Source organism: Mixophyes fleayi, chromosome 1 (assembly GCF_038048845.1).
Source record: "Mixophyes fleayi isolate aMixFle1 chromosome 1, aMixFle1.hap1, whole genome shotgun sequence".
In the NCBI taxonomy this organism is placed as follows: domain Eukaryota; kingdom Metazoa; phylum Chordata; class Amphibia; order Anura; family Limnodynastidae; genus Mixophyes; species Mixophyes fleayi.
In genome coordinates this window covers 231,570,425-231,592,021 of record NC_134402.1, presented here as the reverse complement: position 1 = coordinate 231,592,021, position 21,597 = coordinate 231,570,425, and the positions used below count along the sequence as shown (strand labels likewise).

At 41.9% G+C, this 21,597-nt stretch overlaps 1 protein-coding gene across 1 annotated transcript in view; it reads left to right on the top strand.

Moving 5' to 3' along the window:
* NWD1 (NACHT and WD repeat domain containing 1) overlaps positions 1 to 21,597 on the top strand; it is a 61,761-nt gene that overhangs the window by 223 nt on the left and 39,941 nt on the right. Inside the window, exon 2 of the mRNA XM_075207208.1 lies at positions 20,253 to 20,359. Within this exon, the coding sequence (XP_075063309.1) occupies positions 20,257 to 20,359 (103 nt within the window). The 5' untranslated portion in view covers positions 20,253 to 20,256. The remainder of the gene's footprint in view (positions 1 to 20,252; positions 20,360 to 21,597) is intronic.

The window sequence follows — 21,597 nt, the reverse complement described above, 5'->3', positions numbered from 1 at the left end:
ATATCCAGAAGAAAAACGTAGGTGTTACAGATATGCTTCCGGGTGTAGTATAAGTTATTGGTGCTGTAAACACCGACACTCTTTAATCCTACTGAATTATTCCTATAATGAACAGAGCGACAAAGAAAAAATAACTACTTACCAGTAAAAAGACACACTGTAAATCCGAAGAGAGGACATCGCTACTGCTGCAAATGACGTCAGTTATATGCAGGTTTTTTTTAAAGCGGCAACCCACAGAGCAGGTTAACATGAATTTTATTCCTAACCCCTAAAGCTAATCGTTAACCTTAACTCCTAACCCTAACCCTAATCCTAATCCTATCCCTACTCCAACCCCTAACCCCAACCCCTAAAGTAAAGTGAATACTTACCTGGGTCCGTGCATTGGCGCTTTAAATTCAGAAATTTGCAAGTCGCGCATGCAAGTGATGTCATTTGCAACTGTCGCGATGTCCTCTCTTCGGACTGACAGTGTGTCCTTTTACTGGTAAGTAGTTATTTTTTCTTTGTCGCTCTGTTCACTATGGGAATAATTCTGTAGGATTAAAGAGTGTCGGTGTTTACAGCACCGATAACTCAATTACCACCGATGTTTCCACTATAATCATCTTCAACACACATAGACAGATATGGGCCTGAGTCGTTTCGGGAGAGCAAAGCATAAAAAAGGAGTTACTTTGCACCTGGGCAAACCCATGTTGCATTGGAGGGAGAGGTAAATTTAAAATGTGGGGACAGGTTTATAGTTGGGATAGCGCGTGTTCTAGATCAACTTTAAATTTTAGTGTAAAAATAAAGCTATCAAGTATTTGTGTGCTACTTGGAAAAACAGTCAGTATTTAACTTATGTGTAAAATAGTAAATTAATGTGTACCCCTTGCATTGCAACATGGCTTGTCCCGGTGAACATTTATTCCTTTTTTTCCTTATTTTCATTAATGACTCAGGGCCTACATGTTTATTTACCAAAAGTGACCATCATGAAGAATGAGATAGATATACGTACACAAATTCTTAATAAGTGTACAGTGACATGCCCTATACACGTACAAGAGAACTATATATATACATATTTCTTATGCATTATATATCTCCATAGACATAGCAAGATTTGATAAAGCCTAAAGGACATTCAAGCGTATTTATTATTTTCTTATTTTAGTTTAAAGAAGTAGTGTCACCATATTATGCAGTGCATTCCAGAGAAAATTTTATTTTTTACAGTCCCTGCTCAATATGAGCTTACAGTCTAAATCCCCTACTACCCAAATTAACACACACACACATAAATTAGGTTCCATTTTGTCGGAAGCCAATTAACCTACCTAATGTTGGCATACTCCATTTTTTCCAGATGGACATACTGGAGAAATGGAGCATGATTCGCTGAGTAAACAAGGTGGAGTCTTGACTCCCAGATATTTGAATTGTGTTGAATACTATTTCAAAGATAAGGTTGATGCTAGCGGGTTTCTAAGGAACAAGGGTACGGTCAAATTCACAGCTGCTATTTTCACAAAAGTAATATTGACCTTAGACAGCTTGCAGTAAACAGAATGATTTCACTAAAGTAGGAAGAGAGGCTACAGGCTATGTAACATACAAATAAAGGTCCTCTAAGTGTATATTTAATGTTCAAGGCCAGCTCTCTGTACATCACTGACATCAGAGGAGGAACATATCATATTCAAAAGTGATTGCCACAGCAAAGTACCATTTCTTATTGAGAAAGGACCCAACAGTCTATATCAACACTGACTGGTGCTGAGGGTGTATAGAGTAGAGGGCAAGGATTCAAGCCATAATGTAAACAAAGCCTTCCCTGTGTCTGTGAAGTAGTATAGTTACAGGCCCGGCGTTCCCATTAGGCAAGGTAAGGCAGTTGCCTAGAGCGCCGGGCTCTGGAGGGCGCCACAGAATTAAAATTACTTTAAAACTGTGCGGCGACCGCTGACCATACCTTCCACGGGGAGGGGGAAGGGGCTATGGATCACCACCGCCGCCTCTCTGCTCCGTCTCCTCCCCTCCACTCACTGACTGTCAGGCGTGACATCATCATCACGGCCCAACAGTGTTAGTGAGTGGAGGGGAGGAGACGGAGCAGAAAGAAGCAGCTTTATGGAGGCAAGTAAAAGTAAGGAAAGACGTGGGGAGGGGGTGGGCGCAGATTGTGAAAGTGTGCCTGGGGGGGGGGGGGGGGCGCAGACCCTAGCACCGGCCCTGGTTACATATTCAATGATATTTAAAGTTCACATGGTATTGCCTAAGGCTTCCTTGTGTGGGACAAGGCTGGTCAATTTCTAGCTAGTGCTTTCAATTTGCAATTGTCTCTCTTCGTTCAGGTGTCAGGCAAATAAGTGTAGCACAAACCACACATATATGCACCTCTTATATTGTAGGTAGGAATATGTCAGGTGATGCCTTTAGTGATAAGTAATGCTCATGGGTCTGCTTCACTGCGTCTAGTGTTATCAGGGTATGTAGAATAGAAGAACTTAGCCTCCAGGTGCATTTGCAATGTTCCAGGGGATTGATTTCTGGTAAGAGACTGGTGCAGTAGTCTGACTAGATTCAACCTTATCTTCCCAGTGCAGAAAGCAATGCTGTATGAAAAGTGATCAATTATAGCACACAGATTGTGAACACAAGAATAAAGGTATATTAATTCATAGATTAGTAGCTCTCAAAATATCTTCAAATTGGACGAAAAGCAGTAATTTCACAAACACGCTTGATATACCTCTTAGAGGAACCCACAGTGGGCCACCCTCGGATACCTAGTGAATCATCCAGGGATACCATCAAGAGACAAAAGACAGTAACTAGTCCTGGCATCAGTTGGATGAAAAGCAATATTAAAACAATGAACATTCAATACTGAACCAATTCTGGAAATGGCTATGTATAGACTCTTTTTGTATTTAGGAGGGATTGGTTGGAAACACACTAAGCAAAGAACTACTAACATCAAGTCTATTCTAGTGTTGGGATAGTTCATACAAACTTTCCCCACATCCACCAAACAAGCAAACGAGGAAAGCTTCCAACATACCTCTTGGTCCTTTTGTAAAATAACCTCCTATTAGCATTTATCTTCCACACCTCCACAATCACCCTTAAAATAATAATCTGACTATTACCACACCCACATGTTCCACATAAACAAATCAATTTAATGGATGGATCGCTCACTGTAGGAATGTGGTTGAGTGGACAGTATTGTTAGTGTTACTTGTTGAACTTTGTTAATAATTGTTGCACACCATCCTTAAAATATCGGTGTTATTTTTATTACAGTCTATAGTTTATATAATTTCTTTTATTTTTGACATTTATTATAAATATTAAAGCAGCTTTAGCTCTGTAATGGAATAGAGAATGTTTTAAACTTATGATAGTCTTAAGTGTTCTATGTATTCAATTGTTGTCTTAACCATAGAACAATATTCTTGTAATGCTTGTTCTATTTTTGATAATTGAATCTATTGTTCACTGGTTGAATACAGTTGTTAACATTTTGCACTTCTTAAAGCTGAAATAAAAATATATTTTTTAAAAAAAAGCAGTCATTTATGAATTTCAAAGTGCAGCAATGGAGAGATTAAGGACCAGTGGAAGTGTCAAAGAGGGCATGCATGCATGAGCAGGTTGATATTTCCACCTAATATCATGAATCTCTCCTGGACATGTGACGGATATGATCTAGTGTGGTGTTAGGAGAATAAGAACTGCAGGCTGAAGTAGGCATGAAGGAAATTAAGAGCTGAGGCTGTGTCACAAACTGTAGCTAGTCCTCTGGGGTCAAAAATTCAACTGAGGAGTACGCCCATATGATGTCACAGGGGAGGACTAGGTATAATCTATAAAATTGATGGGCGGGGACTAAATCAATCTTATGAGTTCAAGAAGTTAATGGCCCGCCCTCTGTGTTGGCTGACTTCAGGTGCCTGTTATGGATTGTCAGACTGTTCTATGGTAACGGTGGTCAGTTCCTGGTATGTTTGGTGTTGCTGGTGGAGATCCTGGATGGCAAGTTTCCGGAAAATGCAGTGCAGACGACAGCCAGTGGTTGAGGCACACATTACGAAAGTGGCCATGCTGAACCTGCTTCTCTTCGATGAGTTGGCTATAGTCTCGGTCCAAGTGCCACCCCTGTGGGTTGGCTGGTTGTTGCATTCCTTTTAGCCCAGAAGGGTTGTGGGTTCTGTAGTGCCTGGGACAGATGGTCCCGATAATATAGATATGTGTTCCCAGGGTGTGTTTCCCCCCCCGTTTGCGGATGTCCGTTTGCGGACATCCTGATTGTCTGGCGGATGTCGTACGGACTGCTATTTTTCTCTACCACATTATTTGAAAATAAATTCCTTTTAATTTTTCCACATTTATGTCCTGTGTCAATTATTCAAAGTTGTTAAATGAGTATTAAGAGGTTAAGTAAAGTAAGGGATATCAGCCGGTAAGCATTTTACGAATATTTGCAAATGTAAATAATAAGATACAGTGGTTGGACTTCCATTGCGGTGCACTCTGAGTAAGATACAGACTGAAACACCCCAGGTGAAACCCTGATTAAAATATAAGAATTCTTCTTAATATGTTAGGATATTGGAACTGCCTCTTTAACTCTAGTGAGCATGAGTCATTGCACATCTGTGTCATTCATTTAGGAAGTGTTTCACTGGCCCTTTGGAGTTTAAAACTCCCTCCTGTTTTATGCAATCTTTGTCAGTGATATACTGTCACAACCACGAAGAAGAAGATGGTGATACCTACCAGCAGTTGCTACTTAGGTGCGGAGTATAACACTCCTCTGGTTTTCACCAGCAACCCCAGCAAGGAGGTTTGGACTCAAGAGGCTTGCAAGTTGCGACCTTCAGTATCAGTTAGCTGAGTGGTGTCCAATGTGGCAGCAGTGATGGAGCACCAGTATACTGAAAACAAGTCTGGATGCAGCAGTGCAAAGGATAGTCAGCAGATCCGGGTCAAAAACAGATAAACAATCACAGCCAAAATCAGAAGCAGGAGAATGGTCAGGAAGCTGAGTCAAAACCAGGAATCACTGTAAGCCAGAATCAGGAATCAAAGGAGAAGTCAGGAGCAAGCCGGGGTCAGAATCCAAATGAGCAAGATACACAGGAACAAATGCTGGAGCAAGGCTGAAGATCAAATACTCTGGCACCCTAATGGAGTCAGAGTGATCTTTAAATAGAGGGAAGTGTTCCCTGATTGGTGCTGCAGTTTTTGGCGGGAGGAAGGCAGCCAACCGCTAGACAGGAAGTGCTTCTTGTCGCTATGCGTAAGAACACTATGCCCTGCGCATGCATGCGGATCGGAACGTCTCTTGTCGCTATGCGGCAGAATACCAAGCTCTGCGTATGCATCCGAATATAAACAGAGAATGTCCCGTTGCTATGCAACGGGACGCATGTATCGAAAGGGGGCAGGTGCTGTATAGAGGCAGAAGCAGGACGGTGCCTGACATATACATTACTCTGGACCCCTGCACAGCTTGCTCTCTAAGATTCTTCAGTTACTGGTTTCTGTTTCAACTCCTCTGTGAGTATTGTAGCTTGAACATAGATGATCACTCTACCTGCTGATACTGCATTGAGGGGCTCTGGGCTCATCTCAGTTGTACTTGGACTTTTGCTGCCTTCAAGAATATTGGATAAGATATATTACCAAAATTGCATCTGTGAGCACTATTGTCTACAATCAGAACTGTAATTATACCTTTTGACGCACTACATCATCATCAGCAGCTTTTTATATAGTGCCTCTAATTCCGCAACGCTGTACAGAGAACTCACTTACATCATTCCCTGCCCCATTGGAGCTTACAGTCTGAATTCCTTAACATATACATGCACAAACACACACATACGCACACACACACACACACACACACACACTTTAATAGCAGCCAATTTATTTAAACCCATGCAAACACAGGGAGAACAAACAAACTCCGCACAGATAAGGGAATCAAATTCATGACTGCAGTGCTGTGATGGAGCAGTGCTAACCACTAAGCTATCAACTGCTAGTGTCTCTGAAGATCTTTAATTATTGTGGCTATCTGAGACTACCATTACTAAAGACTTTGTTCTGTGCTCATTAACCAGTTGCTAGCTGTGTTTGCTCTGTTTCTGATCATTGGTTACTCTGGATATTTACTAGAGATGGGGGGGCTCGGTTCCCCGAGATCCGAACCCACCCGAACTTCACCTATCCGAGTACCGAGCCGAGCAGGCTGGGTACTCTCTCGCCAATTCGGATTCGAAATCGAGGCAAAACGTCATTGTGACGTCATCGGATCTCTGAGCTCGGTTCTCGCGATATTTGAAATCCATAAATACCCGCCTCCACAGCAATCCATCGCCATTTGACAGAGGGAGAGAGCAGGGTTAGGTCGCAGGCAACATTAGAGCAGGGAACATTAGAGCAGGGACAGAGCAATTATTCTTGCAATTCTTAGTGCAATTCTAGCAATTCTTCTAGCAATTGTTCTAGCAGTAAGAGAGGAGGATAGAGGCATTTTTGCAAACATTACCAACTGTTTGGGGTGTCATATTCCCTCCTAAGGAAACTATTTTCTGGCTGCAGAAAGTATTATCTAGCAGCACTATCTATTGAATATTTTGCACTACAAGTGCTTTGGGGTGTCCCATAATCCCAAGTGTGACACAACAATTTTTCTGGCTGCAGAAAGTCTTATCTAGCAGCATTATCTATTGAATATTTTGCACTACAAGTGCTTTGGAGTGTTCCATATTCCCCAGTGTGAAACCACAATTTTTCTGGTGTTGAAAGTCTTATCTAGCAGCACTATCTATTTAATATTTTGCACTACAAGTGCTTTGGGCTCATTAAAATGGATTCAAAGCAGTCCACATATGAGCAGGATCAGCAAGCAGGTGCTGGCACCAGTCCTGATGGTAGTGTTCCCTGTACGTCATCTGGTAAAGCCTATGTAAAAGTACATAGTCTTTTTAAATCAGGAAAAAAAACACACCCCAAAAAAAATAAGTATAAGTGTAGGGTGCAATCTACCCCCAAATAGGAAAGGGACTTGGGGCATTTCTATATCACGTTCAGTCTTGAAAGGCTGCTGTTTTGTCAATTTCACAATAAGGGTAGGGTGTCATACACAGACAGACACCAAACTGCCTTTGTCCATTTTTATTTATATTCTACAGTCTAGACCGGCTGAATTGTTTTCTATGTTACTACTAGTGGAGAGGGGGTCTGATACAGACTGCCACCAAACTGCCTTTGTCCATTTCTATTTATATTCTACAGTCTATAACGTCTGAATTGTTTTATATTTTACTACTAGTGGAGAGGGGGGCTGATACAGACAGAAACCAAACTGCCTTTGTCCATTTCTTTTGATATTGTTCAGTCTATGCAGGCTGCTCTATTTCTATTTAACTACAAGTGGAGGGGGGGGGGTCAGAGGCAGCCACCAAACTACCTTTGTCTATTTCGTTTTATATAGTACAGGCTATGCAGGCTGCTTATTTTCTATTTAACTACAAGTGGAGGGGGGGGGGGGCTTTTACAGACAGACACCAAACTACTTTTGTACATTTAATTTTATATAGTAGAGCCTATGCAGGCTGCTTTTTTTCTATTTAACTATAAGTGGAGGGGGGGTTATACAGACAGACACCTTTGTTTTGTCCATTTATATTTTTATTGTGCAGTCTATAACGGCTGTTTTTTTCTATTTTACTACAAGGGGAGGGGGGGGGGTCTGATGCAGACAGGAACCAAACTGTCTTTGTCCATTTCTTTATATATTTAACTATAAGTGTAGGGTGTAATATACACCCAAAGACGATGGCTGCATTGCCAATAGGCTAAGATGGAGAGGAAGACAATCAGGTTTGTGTGCAGAATTAAGAACAGCCTACCAGGGATTAAACTGTTTTTTTCATAATTTATTAGCTTGAGAATGACCTTACTTATCCAAGAAACAGGCGGAGCACTAAATTAGGTTAATTTAGGCCAAAAAAAATGATTTTTAAACAAAATTGCAAAACAAAACCAAAACACGCAAGGCAGTTTTGCCAAAACCAAAACCAAAACCACAGTTGTATGAACTTCTCTCAATGAATTACCTAACATGATGCCACTCTAAAGATCTGGTGAAAGTTATATGGACAATTATCTGAAACTACCCGTGGAGAACATCACAATATGTGAACAGTGGTATGAAAATGGATTTAAAAAATTGTGAGGCTGAAAGCACCAGGAAACAGAACCAGTCAGTAACTTCTGGTCCCTTAACATATCAGGATATAGTACAGAGATTGTGCAACCATTGCTAGGAAAACAAATTGACAACACTTGGCAAAGCAACAATCACAAATACAAATAAAAGTGAACATTCTGGAAAATACAGAAGAAGGAACATTAAATTAGAGACAATATTAGAAATATAATGGCTTACCTTGCTGGCCTACAATTTAGTAAGCTGGGAAACATCTGTTTGAATTAACCAAGGCTGGATGGACCCCTTCAAATTGTGCACAATGAATGAACAAGACAGATCTTCCGATGCTCATGGGCCATTATGGATAACCATTATCCTCACAACTGATCCTTCTTGGACCTAAGGATTTTGCAAGACAACATGTTATACGATACAATCATGTGTCTGGCCACCAGAGCGTCACTGATATCTCGCTTAGAAGGCGCAACTAATTCACTAATTCTAAATGCTCTGAAGAAAGCGAGGGCAAAAGCAGTGCTAAACAAGATTGCTTCATACTTGCTCTCAGTTATTGCAGAAAGTGTGCCTACTAATTTTTGCAAAACTCGAGAGTCAATTGGCCTTCTGACATCATCGCTAACTGGGTGCCGTTACACCCACCCCTTTAGGGCATTTCAGGTTATCAAAAACCCTATGATAAAGTCCGACCAACCATATAGGCATGATAAAAACTATATATATACCAGATAACAAGGTCGCCAGAGCTGTCTTAATAAATCCTTGTTTGTAATTGTGCTAAATATAAGCAAGCATGTCGTCGCTCTGACCTGCATCGCACATCCCCACGACCCCAAGTGACTGACCCACTGATCTAATGCTACTCACCTGGTGGACGGGACCAATGATGTTTCTGAAAGACATTCTTTGCTGGTTCGACAATCTGCCAAACAAAAGAAGCACACAGGGGGCGTGTGGGGTCAGATCTCTAAAACGTGACCATTGAAATCATGACAAAGCATCCGCAATGTCATTTTCTACTCCCGGAACATGTTTTGCCTGGAATGTGATATCATGCTCTAGGCAGCACAACACTAAATGTTGCAGCAATTCCACCACCAGTGTGGACAACGTGCTCTGCTTGTTTATACATTGCACAACCCCCAGTATGTCACACTAGAGAACCACATTCTACCCATGGAAGACTCACCCAAATTTCGACTACTACCACTATAGGAAATAGCTCCAGAACTAGCAAGTTCTGCACCAATCCGTTCTGTCGCCAGGGCTCCAGTCAGCGAGTGGTGCCCACTAAAGTAGACTCCAAAACCAATGGATCCTGATGCATCCATGTGCAAGTTCAACTGTCTATTGGAATTCTGCGGCACGGGTCATATATGTATGCCGCTGAAATTAGTCAGGGAATGTCAACCAAATACGCAAATCCTTCCCTGAAGACTGGTAGGAAGAGGAACAAGTAGGAGGGGCGGAGGTGCTAAGGGGGTGCAGAGAAGGGGGCCCATGTGCTGGGAGTGGAAAATGAAATTGAAAATTCAACTTGGCTATAGGGCAGACCAGTCTGGGTGGGAGGCCAAGGCATAAGGGGAGAGGGTGTGAGTGAGGGCCTGGGGAATGGGGGGGGAGGGGCGAAGGGACATGGGGACAGGGCATACATACATACATGGAATACAATTGTGTTTAGTTAGGTTTCCTATTTTTATTGATTTTTTTGCAAATGGAAAGTTATTCATTATTGATTATCAGACAAAACACTAAATTTGTGGTCAGTCAGTTTAATCTAGTTAATTTTGCCCTGTCCTCAACGTGACTTAGATGAAATTTGCTGCATGGAATCTCTTATATTCTCATATTCTGTAAGAAAAATCCTTACCTAAATTATTAAAAAAGAAAATCAATATTTTGCTGCATGAACCACATCTGACCAAATAGGAGTATAATACTTTTAAGAACAACTGTTATAATAATATTTTTGCTTCATTTAATTCCAAAGCTAGAAAGTAAATGATACTATGTAATTAAAAGTGGTATAACATTTGTAGAACATGCTGAAAACATTGATCCTGCAGGCATTATGTAATAGATTATTTGTGTGCATGACTAATTGTATATCTACTGTATATGTCACCAATAAAGATGACAAAAATGTATTTCTAAAATGATAGCACTATTGTATGATTACTCTGCTGAACAGAGTCTCATATGTGGTGATACTATTGCTGATGCCGACTTAGAAAGACAGAAAATTGAAAATATAAAAAAACCTGAGGTTGGCATAGAGTACATTATTACGTGGCTCCAGTTAGTGGATGTTTGGAGAACTACACAGTGATAATAGAAAATATACTTGCTTCTCTAATGTAATGGGCTCAGTTCTTGACTGTATTTTGATAGACACTAATATTTTTTCTAGTGTAACTCACTAGCCGTGATTGAACCAATTGTAATCTCAGATCATTCCTTGGTGTGGAATTCCCATTTTTAAATATATAGAAAAGTAAGTTTAAACCATGGAGACTCCGAGTTAGATTTGCAATGCATCCTCTAAAAATATGTAAGAATTCATAGTTGGATATCATTCCTGGCTGATAACTAACAGTATAACAATAATCCAACATTGTTCTGGGAGACTTCTAAAGCTGTTTTATTAATTAAAAACATCTCATACATTACATTAGCAATAATCATAAATAAATTGAAAACACTGAACAAATTAAAACACAAATTTATATGACAAGGTTTCCAAGCAGTTTATAGCCTACTGCTTAAGTTTCAATATTACTATGTGTCAGGCACTGTCCCCGACCACCTGACATTTCCGGTTGGGGGCATCCTGTTGCTAGGCAACAGTGAGGCGGCTTTTCCCTGCCTTCTGAGCGCCGTCGCATGCTCAATGTGCATCTCGTTGCATAGCAATGGGACACTTGTCTCCTCTGCTCCTATTGGCGGCCTGTTCTCCCCTGGCCGTTCTCTTCCTCCTGCGCTAATATCAGTTTAGGGCAGACAGTATTTAAATTTGACTCTGACACCATTAGGGGGCCAGAGTATCAAGTCTACCTGTCAGTCAGAAGACAAGCACATATGGCTCCTACTTGTCTGTGCGTTTGGTCATCTTGGACATTAAGCATGTTACCCTGTTGAACGAAAGAAAAAAGCCTTTGCATAACCAATGTAATTATTTCTATTTCATTTGTTGACCAACTTGATTTTTCTTTCCAGTAAAGTGAATATATATGATATCAGACTTCTGGATTTGAAGATTTAAAGAAGTTGAATTTATATAAATGTCATTTATTCATTGGAATTATTATTGTATTGTTCCTTTTGAAGTTACCCCTAAGACGTTACTTAGGAGTATATTAAAAGGGAGTATTAATACTGAGTTTGTGGACAGAGAGTATATGTAACAATAGCTGTTGCTTGGGTGACAAGGCAACTGTATACAACGGCAAGAAGACCAGATGATAACTGGTCCAACCTGCCCCTCTTACAAAGCCTGTGAACTTTGAGCTATGTGTGCAAAAGCCACATGAACAGAGAACACCAGGTTCCCCAGCTCCCAGAAGACTCATTTATATTGTCCCTGAGAGAAAAACTTTGTTGTTATAGAGATAGAATATTGTCACACACATTACAAGTCTCTCAAACTCACTGAACACACCTGTACACTGTTTTAAGGCAATTGTATCTTCAACCTGCCAAATTTATTACAAATTTTCTGACATTTATCTTCAGTGTTATTTTTTCTGGTTATTTTTTCGACTTATTTTTTACTTGAAGAGCTGTATCTCCCTTGGATGAATATAAATTTTAGTTAGGCCACTTGAGTATGGAGATAAAGTCTGCCTTTTGAAACATTTAAATACATTGTTTTCTCACTGAACATAAATCTGAGAAGGGGACAGATCTTTCAGGTAACTAAATGATTGTCTCATGTTATATGTTGTGTGCCTGTAACCTGTTCTGCCTGTCTGACTTATTAGGCAATGTAAATTTAAAAGTGGCAGTATGGAAAATATAAGTCAATGTAATTTGATAGTCTTACAAAGAAGGCAGTAAGAGAAGTAATGTTATGGCATTCTACCGTATACCCCACTCTACTTCAGACACTGTGGGCCTTATTCATTAAGGAAAGTAAGGCAACAAAAATGAGTAAGTTTTCTCCTGGACTTTTAAAACCATGTTGCAATGCAGGGGGCGCAGATTAGATTTTTTATTTTGCACATAAGTTAAATACTGTCTGTTTTTTATGTAGCACACAAATGCTTGATAGCTTATTTGTACACAGACATTTAAAGTTTATCAAGAACATGCCCTATCCTAACTATAAATCTGCCATCACCTTTAAAATATACCTTCCCCTCCAATGCAACATGGTTTTGCCAAGGTGCAAAGTTACTCACTTTTTTTTTTTGCTTTACTTTCATTAATGAATCAGGCCCTGTATGTGTGTGTGTATGTGTGTGTATATATATATATATATATATATATATATATGTATATATATATATATATATATATATATATATATATATATATATGTGTGTGTGTGTGTGTGTGTAAAAACTGCAATAAGGCATGCATCCATTTGTACAGAAAAGAGCATGGTTTTGTACATCGGGATAGTATTGACCATGAGTGTGCAAATGTTTGCTCATGTTCCTTGCGGTTTGCAGGTTAGCTTTAATAATTCTTTTTGTATTGTTCATAAGTGCATAGATTTCAGAAAGTGGCAAAGGATATTTAGATGAGCATTCAGATGGACATTTCTGGTGTAGTGGGTGGCCACAGAGCCTTTTTGTACCCACAATTTGAGTTGATTTGCACACTCCCTCTGAGGTGGAATTGGGGGTGTCATTTTTAATATTCTGATGCACTTTATATGAAAAGTACATAAACAATCCCAATGCTCCCTGAGACTGAAATAAACAATATCTCAGTACTTAGAAGATAGAATAAAAGTGATAGAGGGCAGAACATTACATAGTGTTTTTCTTTTATCACCATGTACATTCCCATCTTATAGTGCCATCCAGTAAATGGATGTAAAAGAATGTTTCTTGAATTTTTCTGGTTTGTAGATGAGTCTAAGGGTTGTAGTTATCCAGTGGCGCACACAGGGGGGGTTTCTGAGTCTCTAGAAACCCCCCTGCACTAACTAAGTGGCCACTGTCCTATACAGCAGCCGCGGCGCTGTCAAAGAAGCGTCCGCGGCGGTGCTGTATTGTATACAGCACCGCCGCAGACACTTCTTAGACAGCGCCGCGGCTGCTGTATAGGACAGCGCTGGCGAAACGGAGCTACAGCTCTCTCTCGTGGTTTTGGGTTTTTTTTCGATCGGCGGGGAGAAACCCCCCCCCCCCCCCCCGACAATCCTCCGTGCGCCCCTGTTATCTATTGGTGCCATCACTGTACAGTAAGAATTGGTTCCATTGCAAAGCTTGCAGCAGTCATGGCTCAAGTCTACATTATTAAAAGCAGGGCTAGGAGGCTGAGTACCAGGCGCAGGTTAGGATGGGGGGCATTTGCCCCTGAGCCGGTCCCATAGTGGGCCTGTTTGGGCTGGCTCACTGGGCTACCTGCATTTTGTTCCCATTAAAACAGGCAGCTGAGTCAAGTCTTGCCCCGGGCTGAAATTTGCCAGCCCTCCCCTGCTGAGTAGCCACTTTAACAAACATTTGGGAGCCCAGACCAGCCCAAATATTCTCACAAACTAGCCAACACCTCTGCAAGTTGCTGCCAGTTTTCCAATCTAGGTCTATTTATGAGCTTATCTGCACAGGATTTTGAAAACTCTGCTTGAGATTAGAGACTGCACTTAGTTATATGTTAGCAAATTGTACATATTCATGCTGGTGTGTAGCACAGCATGACTTATTTGACAAGATGCCACTAATACACTATCTGTAGCAGCTAAGTATATTGTAATATTGAAGCACATTAGTTTTTTTTACATTCCTGAAAAGAATAGCAATTACACTTGAAAGAAAATGGTTTAACAGATTTATCCCAGTAGTAAAACAGTACAATACCTCCAGAGCCACAATTTTTTGCATTAGTATTGTGTTACGACTTTACACTGTGTAGTGAACTTTTCTTATATTACATGTGCCTAGAGAGTGGAACAAGTAGGCAATCTCATATCTCGCATTTTATCTTCACAACATTAACCTTGATTTATTTTAACTATTTTTTAAACAATGCTGCTTGGATATTAAAGAAAAAATAATTAGATAGAAAACAAGTTATGTATTCCTAATTGGTATGTTCCTAACATCAAGTACATTTTAACACGCATGTCCTAGGTAAAGAGAAGTGTATATATTAGACATAACCGTGCCATGTACACCACAATATTGGTGCCAATACTGGCAAATTGTACGGCCTAAGTAGAAAGTAGATAATGTCATTGAACCATAGGCTACGCGGCCAGTAATATTTTTGGGCTAATGTGCTTTAAATAAGAGGCTGTGCACCCCTCAGCTGCTAGTAGATTATTGTCCATCTTGGAGGCCATGTAGGTGTCGGATAGATTGATTATGTTACACAAAGAACTTGCACTCCCAACCCGCAATCTCTCCCTTCAAGTCTTATGTACACTTATTCCAGTTCTGAACCTTTCCTCCTGGCGGAACAAAAGGCTAAACTCCCTATTGGACCTGTTTGCGCAAAAGTCTTCTCCTTCCTTTCACCCTGCTCCAAGACTGTTACCACCTCCCTCCTGCTGAGATGTATAAATACTTGCAAATTAGGCATTGGGTTGTGTCCACTTCCAAGACCTCTTACTCCCTCTCCCTCCTGCCAGCTTCTGTCTTAGATAGATTGACAAAGGGCTCAAGCAGAGGCGGGATAACGTTTTGGTATCAATACCTTCACTCCCTGACCCCCTCCTCTACAGCCCCCGATCAACTACTTTGGGAATCTGACATTTGTCTGACCCTTACCTCAGAGCACTGGGAAACTATCTACTCAATCTCCCACCGTATGTCTAAATGCATCAACCACAGAAATGGAGGTCAAACTTCTTAACCAAGTATAACTCACCCTGGATCAGCTACACACTATCTGGTCAAACCAATCAAAATTCTGTTTGTGCCAGTGCACCCAGGTGGCTGACATTTTTCATGTCTTTTGGACATGCCCAGTGATTCAGCTGCTCTGGAGTGATGTTTTCGGTTTGATCTCCACTGTATTGAAAGCCCCCCGTCACTCCAAACCGTGCCTTAGCGCTTCATGTTTATCAAACATGACTGATATATTCTGGGACATATGTTGATTGCAACTAGGGCCCAAAAGGAAGTCCCCTGCCCCCTCTACTATAACCGTAATCGTCTCAAAGATTCAATGTAGCTTTGGATTGGAGACAAAAGACATGCTCTGCCCCCATTATGAGATAGTTTAGGTGGCACGAATATGTTACGGACAGTCCAGGTGCACCGTAATGCTTACATTAAGGACAGAGTATATTGCTGTTTACCTGTTTTATTTTTTATATATATTGCTGACATGATTATGTTTTACCTAAATAACTACTCCACCCCCCTGTGCGTGGGGTCCACCATGTGTCTTCCCTTCTTTTGACCGTCTCTTTTTTGATTTCTGTATCCCCATATATCTCTTGAAAAGTTTCAATAAAAATCATTGATGTGAAAAAAAAGAATGAAATATAGGAACTGAAACAGACGTGCAGGCTGACAACTTACCTTACACGCTATTATTATTATTATCGTTTATTTGTAAGGCGCCACAAGGTTTCCGCATGGTACAAACAGTAGACTATACAGGGTAAAACAGTACAGAACAATAAACACAAAGTACCAGTACTTCAGAAACTCCAGGCAGGCAGATACAGTAGAGACGGAGCGGAAGAACAGGTATGGAGACAGGAGGGAAGATGGGCCCTGCTCATACGAGCTTACATCCTAAGGGAGGGTAAACAGAATCAGGTACATAAGGGAGCCAGTGAAGCAACGTGGAGAGAGAAAGGGGGCAGGGGAGAACCAGAAGAGGTGAGAGGTTAAGTGGATGGTTGGTAGGCCTTAAGGAACAGGTGAGTTTTAAGTGCCCGCTTGAAGGAGCACAGATTGGGTGAGAGATGAATGGAGCGAGGGAGGTCGTTCCAGTGAAGGGGGGCAGCACGGGAGAAGTCTTGGATTCTAGAGTGGGAAGAGGTGATCAGAGTGGAAGAGAGGCGGCGATCATTGGCCGAGCGCAGGGAGCGGCCGGGAGTGTGAATGGAGAGGAGGTTGGAGATGTAAGGGGCAGTAGACTGAGAGAGAGCCTTGTAAGTGGTGGTGAGGAGTTTGAAAAGGATTCTGTAGGGGAAGGGGAGCCAGTGTAAGGAAAGACAGAGAGGGGAGGCAGAGGAGGAGCGGCGTGAGAGGAAGATGAGTCTCGCAGCCGCATTGAGTATAGAGCGGAGGTGGGCAAGGTGGGAGCAAGGGAGGCCAGTAAGGAGGAGGTTGCAGTAGTCGAGACGGGAGATGATGAGAGCATGGATGATAGTTTTGGTGGCATCTTGAGAGAGGAAGGGACGGATGCGGGCAATGTTACGGAGTTGGAAGCGACAGGCTTGGGCAAGGGTTTAAATGTGGGGGGCAAAAGAGAGAGAGGAGTCAAGAGTGACTCCTAGGCAGCGGAGTTGGGTGACAGAGGAGATAGTGGAGTTGTTAACAACGATAGAGAGGTCATGGTGGGAAGGGAGTCTGGGTGGGGGAAAGACAATGAGTTTGGTTTTGGAGATGTTAATTTTAAGAAAGCGAGAGGACATCCAGGAGGAGATGGCTGAGAGGCAGTCAGTTACACGAGAGAGGAGGGAGGAGGAAAGATCAGGAGAAGAGATGTAGAGTTGAATATCATCAGCATATAGGTGATACTGAAGACCGAACGAGGAGATGAGAGCCCCAAGGGAGGAAGTAGAGAGCGAAAAGAGTAAAGGGCCAAGAACAGAGCCCTGAGGGACTCCAACGGGGAGAGGGGAGGGGGTGGAGGAAGAACCAGACTTGGATATGGAGAAGGAGCGATTAGCAAGGTATGAGGTGAACCAGGCATGGACAGAGCCAGAGAGGCCGAGTGAGAGAAGAGTTTGCAGTAGGAGAGGGTGGTCCATGGTGTCGAAGGCCGCGGAGAGGTCAAGGGGGATGAGTATGGAGTAGTGACCCTTGGATTTGGCTGATAGGAGATCATCGGTAACTTTAGCCAGGGCTGTTTCAGTGGAGTGGAGGGGGCGGTAGCCGGATTGGAGAGGGTCAAGGAGGGAGTTGTCAGAGAGGTGTCTGGTGAGGCAGTTGCAGACAATCCGCAAAAGTAATTTGGAGGCATATGGGAGAAGAGAGATAGGGCGGTAGTTAGCAAGAGAGGTGGGGTCGAGATTGGGTTTCTTAAGGATAGGGGAGATAAGAGCGTGTTTGAATGAGGATGGGACAATGCCAGAGGAGAGTGATAGGTTGAAGAGGTGTGCGAGGTAGGAGCAGGCAGTAGGAGAGAGAGAGCAAAGGAGGTGGTAGGGGATGGGATCAAGAGGACAGGTAAAGGGTGGAGAGGAAAGAATAAGGGAGCGAACTTCTTCACCTGATGTGGGGATGAAGGAGGACCACAGCTGGTTGATGGCGGGAGGTGAAGCGGTGGGGGTGGGGGGAGAGGGGTGGGAGGAGGAGATGTTGCGTCTGATGGCTTCAATTATGGAAGAGAAAAAGGAGGCGAAGTCAGATGCCGAGAGGGAAGGCGGGACAGTGGGAGGGGGGGGAGAGGAGGGAGTTGAATGTGGCAAAGAGGCGGCGGGGATTGGAGGACTGAGAAGAGATGAGCGACTTGAAGAAGGATTGTTTAGCGAGGGACAGGGCAGAGCAGAAAAAGGTGAGGATGAATTTGAAGTGAAGGAAGTCAGCCAGGGAACGAGATTTCCTCTAGAGGCGTTCAGCTGTGCGAGAGCACTTTTGGAGGGAGCGGGTGAGTTTGGAGTGCCAGGGTTGGGGAGTAAGGCGACGACGGCGGATAGAAGAGGCCGGGGCGATGGTGTCCAGGGCAGTAGTGAGGGATTGGTTGTAGAGAGAGGACGCCTGATCAGGGCAGGCCAGAGAGGGAAGGGGTGATAGGAGAGTTTCAAGAGAGGCGGAGAAGGAGATGGGGTCAATGACGTCAAGGTTGCGCCTGGTGAGGGTGGCTTTAGGCGAGGTGGGAGAAGGGGAGGAGGACAGAGAGAAGGAGAGGAGATGGTGGTCGGAGAGTGGGAAGGGAGAGTTGGAGAAGTCAGAGAGATCACAGAGGTGAGAGAAGACAAGGTCGAGGGAGTGACCAAGACAGTGGGTAGGGGAGGAGGTCCACTGAGTGAGTGCAAGGGAGGAGGAAAGAGTGAGAAGTTTGATGGTGGCAGGGTCAGAACAGTTGTCAACACGGATGTTAAAGTCACCCAGTATAATGGAGGGCAGGTCAAAGGAAAGATGGTGGGGGAGCCAGGCGGCGAAGTTGTCGAGAAAAAGAGAGGTAGGGCCAGGGGGACGGTAGATGACGGAGACACGGAGGTGGATGGGGGAGAAGAGCCGAATAGAATGGACTTCAAAGAAGGAGAAGGAGAGGGAAGGTAGAGTGGGTATGACCCGAAAAGTGCAGTTAGGGGATAGGAGGAGGCCCACTCCCCCTCCTGGACGCTTGTCTGGTCTGGTGGAGTGGGTGAAAGAGAGGCCCCCATAGGAGAGAGTGGCAGGGGAGGCAGTATCAGAAGAAGTGAGCCAGGTTTCAGTTATGGCAAGAAGATTAAGAGAGTTAGAGATGAAGAGGTCGTGAATGGAGGACAGTTTGTTACGGACAGACCTGGAGTTCCAGAGGGCACACGAAAAAGGGAGGGATGAGATTGTCAGGGTTGATGGAGCGAGGGGGGAGGGGTGAGAGATAGGATAGAGAGATTTGGGCCCTAGGCGGGGGAGAGGATGGGTATAGAGACAAGCTATCCCTGCTTGTCTCGTGTTGATGTTCTTCTGTGTCTGAATGGAAGAAACCTGTTCCAGATTCTTCGTTGCAATGTTGAAGCCTGTGTCGGTACGACACTGCAGGTGTTACTGATACTACAGAAGCTTGTTGGTTTCAATTCCAGTTTTCTGTAAAAACCTACTAACGTGTTTCGTCCTTACTAGAGGACTTTCTCAATTGCGTATGGTCTCTATAGGCACTAGGGAGCTGATTCATTAAGGATCTTAAATTGAGAAACTTCTTATTTCAGTCTCCTGGACAAAATCATGTTACAATGCAAGGGGTGCAAATTACTATTTTGTTTTGCACATAAGTTAAATACTGACTGTTTTTTCATGTACCACACAAATATCAACTTTAAATTTCAGTGTACAGTCAGTATTTAACTTTTAGAAAGAAAGATAATATATGTAACATTAATTTTGTTATATATTCACCAATTGATATTTATATTAAACAAATACAAAAGGAAAATAAGCAACAGAATTGGTGATACTTTAAAATGCAAGATGCTCTATATGGACTACTTACTAGTAACATTCATAAATAGATATCCAAAAATATTAGAGCATATTTGTACTTCTACATACAAATGCATTTTGGTACACATGCACAATACGACTATGCGTTCAACTAAGCTACAAACATGGACATTCGCCCAACTGTAAATGAAGTCCATTGTATTCATGTGGAGAAAGGTGCAAATTGCTTGTCTGTAGGATATTGCATAACTAGAGCATTTACTTAGCAAGATAACATTGCATACATATTATGTCATAAGAACTTGTCATGGTGTGGGCACTTATTTGTGATTACTGTTATATGCAATTTCATATTGGACTGACTTAATTTACTCTATAATATCCCAGTTGAACGAGCAACTAAAAGATATAAATGCTAACAAAAAATGGTGGTATATGCTGGGAAAGGTGTCTTGATTCCTGTAAGCAGCTACTTTGTTCCAGTGCATTGGTTAACCAGTGTGAGCAAACTTCCAATATCATAATAACTATATTATTGTATATTAATATCAACATGTTCTCTGCAGCAAAATGGACCCAGGGAACATGAAGGACATGCTCAGAGGGAAAGCTCTAATTCTTCCTACAGAGCCATCCAACATTGTGCGGCTATTCATAAGCTCCACCTTTTCAGGTAAGGTTGAGTTAGAGTTAGTGGCATTAAATAAATTATATGCACTGATCATAATCTATTAGGAGTTATTCCTGGTATACAGTAACAATCATTTGCAGTGCTAAACAAGAAATAAAAAGTGAAAAGACAGTGCAGAGATCAATCAGGGATCAAACACGATGCTAAAATTATATAATAAAAAAATATAAAATGTAATGACACAATACACAAATACAACAATTTACAACCTGTAAATCACAGACAAATTATTAACAACATTCCAATTGTTCATAAGGACGAACATAGAAAATTCAAATACTCTAATAACAGAGGACAGTCATAGCACTATATCCACTATTAAGTGAAACTATGAAACGAGTTTGTGGTGCTAATTATAGTCACTGCACATAACGATTGTATATGTATAAAAATGGATATCGGTACAGCCTAAAAACAAAGTCAGTTGAAAAGTAGCGCTCAGCCAGAGACCATTGATAGATAGAAAAATTCAATTGTAATGACTTACAGTTCCCGGTCAATATAGTGAAAAGACTCATCCAACTTGTGCTACCACAATGTTATTAAGCAGAGTAAATGAACAAGACTTGAGGATGCCTGGCTCGACCAATACTATCCACAGGGTAAATAGAGGTTCACGATAACAGCTCTGTGTTATACTTCCGTGAACATAAGCCGGAGAGAAGAAAATTGGCAATTCCAAGCCCGTCCGATAGTAAGTTGGACAGTGACAGCCGGTCAAACTGAATCACTGTCAATGGTCATCATATTATTCTGAGGTCCAAAAAACTGAAGAAGAGCGCTAGATCTATAAAGAAAAACAATGCTAGTTAAAGCATGAACAAAACCTTTTACTCTTCCTTGCTTTTAACACAGTATTCAAAAAATGTTTATTGTTATTAATGCATCTCAGGACTTCCCTGCAGTGTAGTGTACTATTTACATAGTGCTTCATTGCATTTTCATTAACTTTGAGAATGCTCCTCAAATGCGATTCAATAACAGCCCTGTGTATGAGGCCTTACATAACTTCTGCGTCAGGGAGTGTATTATACTACTAACCTAACAGAACATTGAAGCTACTTCCTATTTTGTGCAAACAACAGTGGTGCCTTCAATGTACTAGGTATTAGCAGTGTTTATGTGCACCATTAATAATGTAGCAGTAAAAGACACAGGCACTCCTATTAGTTATTAAACAACCAAGTCTCTTTTATTAAATACCTTTATTAGAATATATG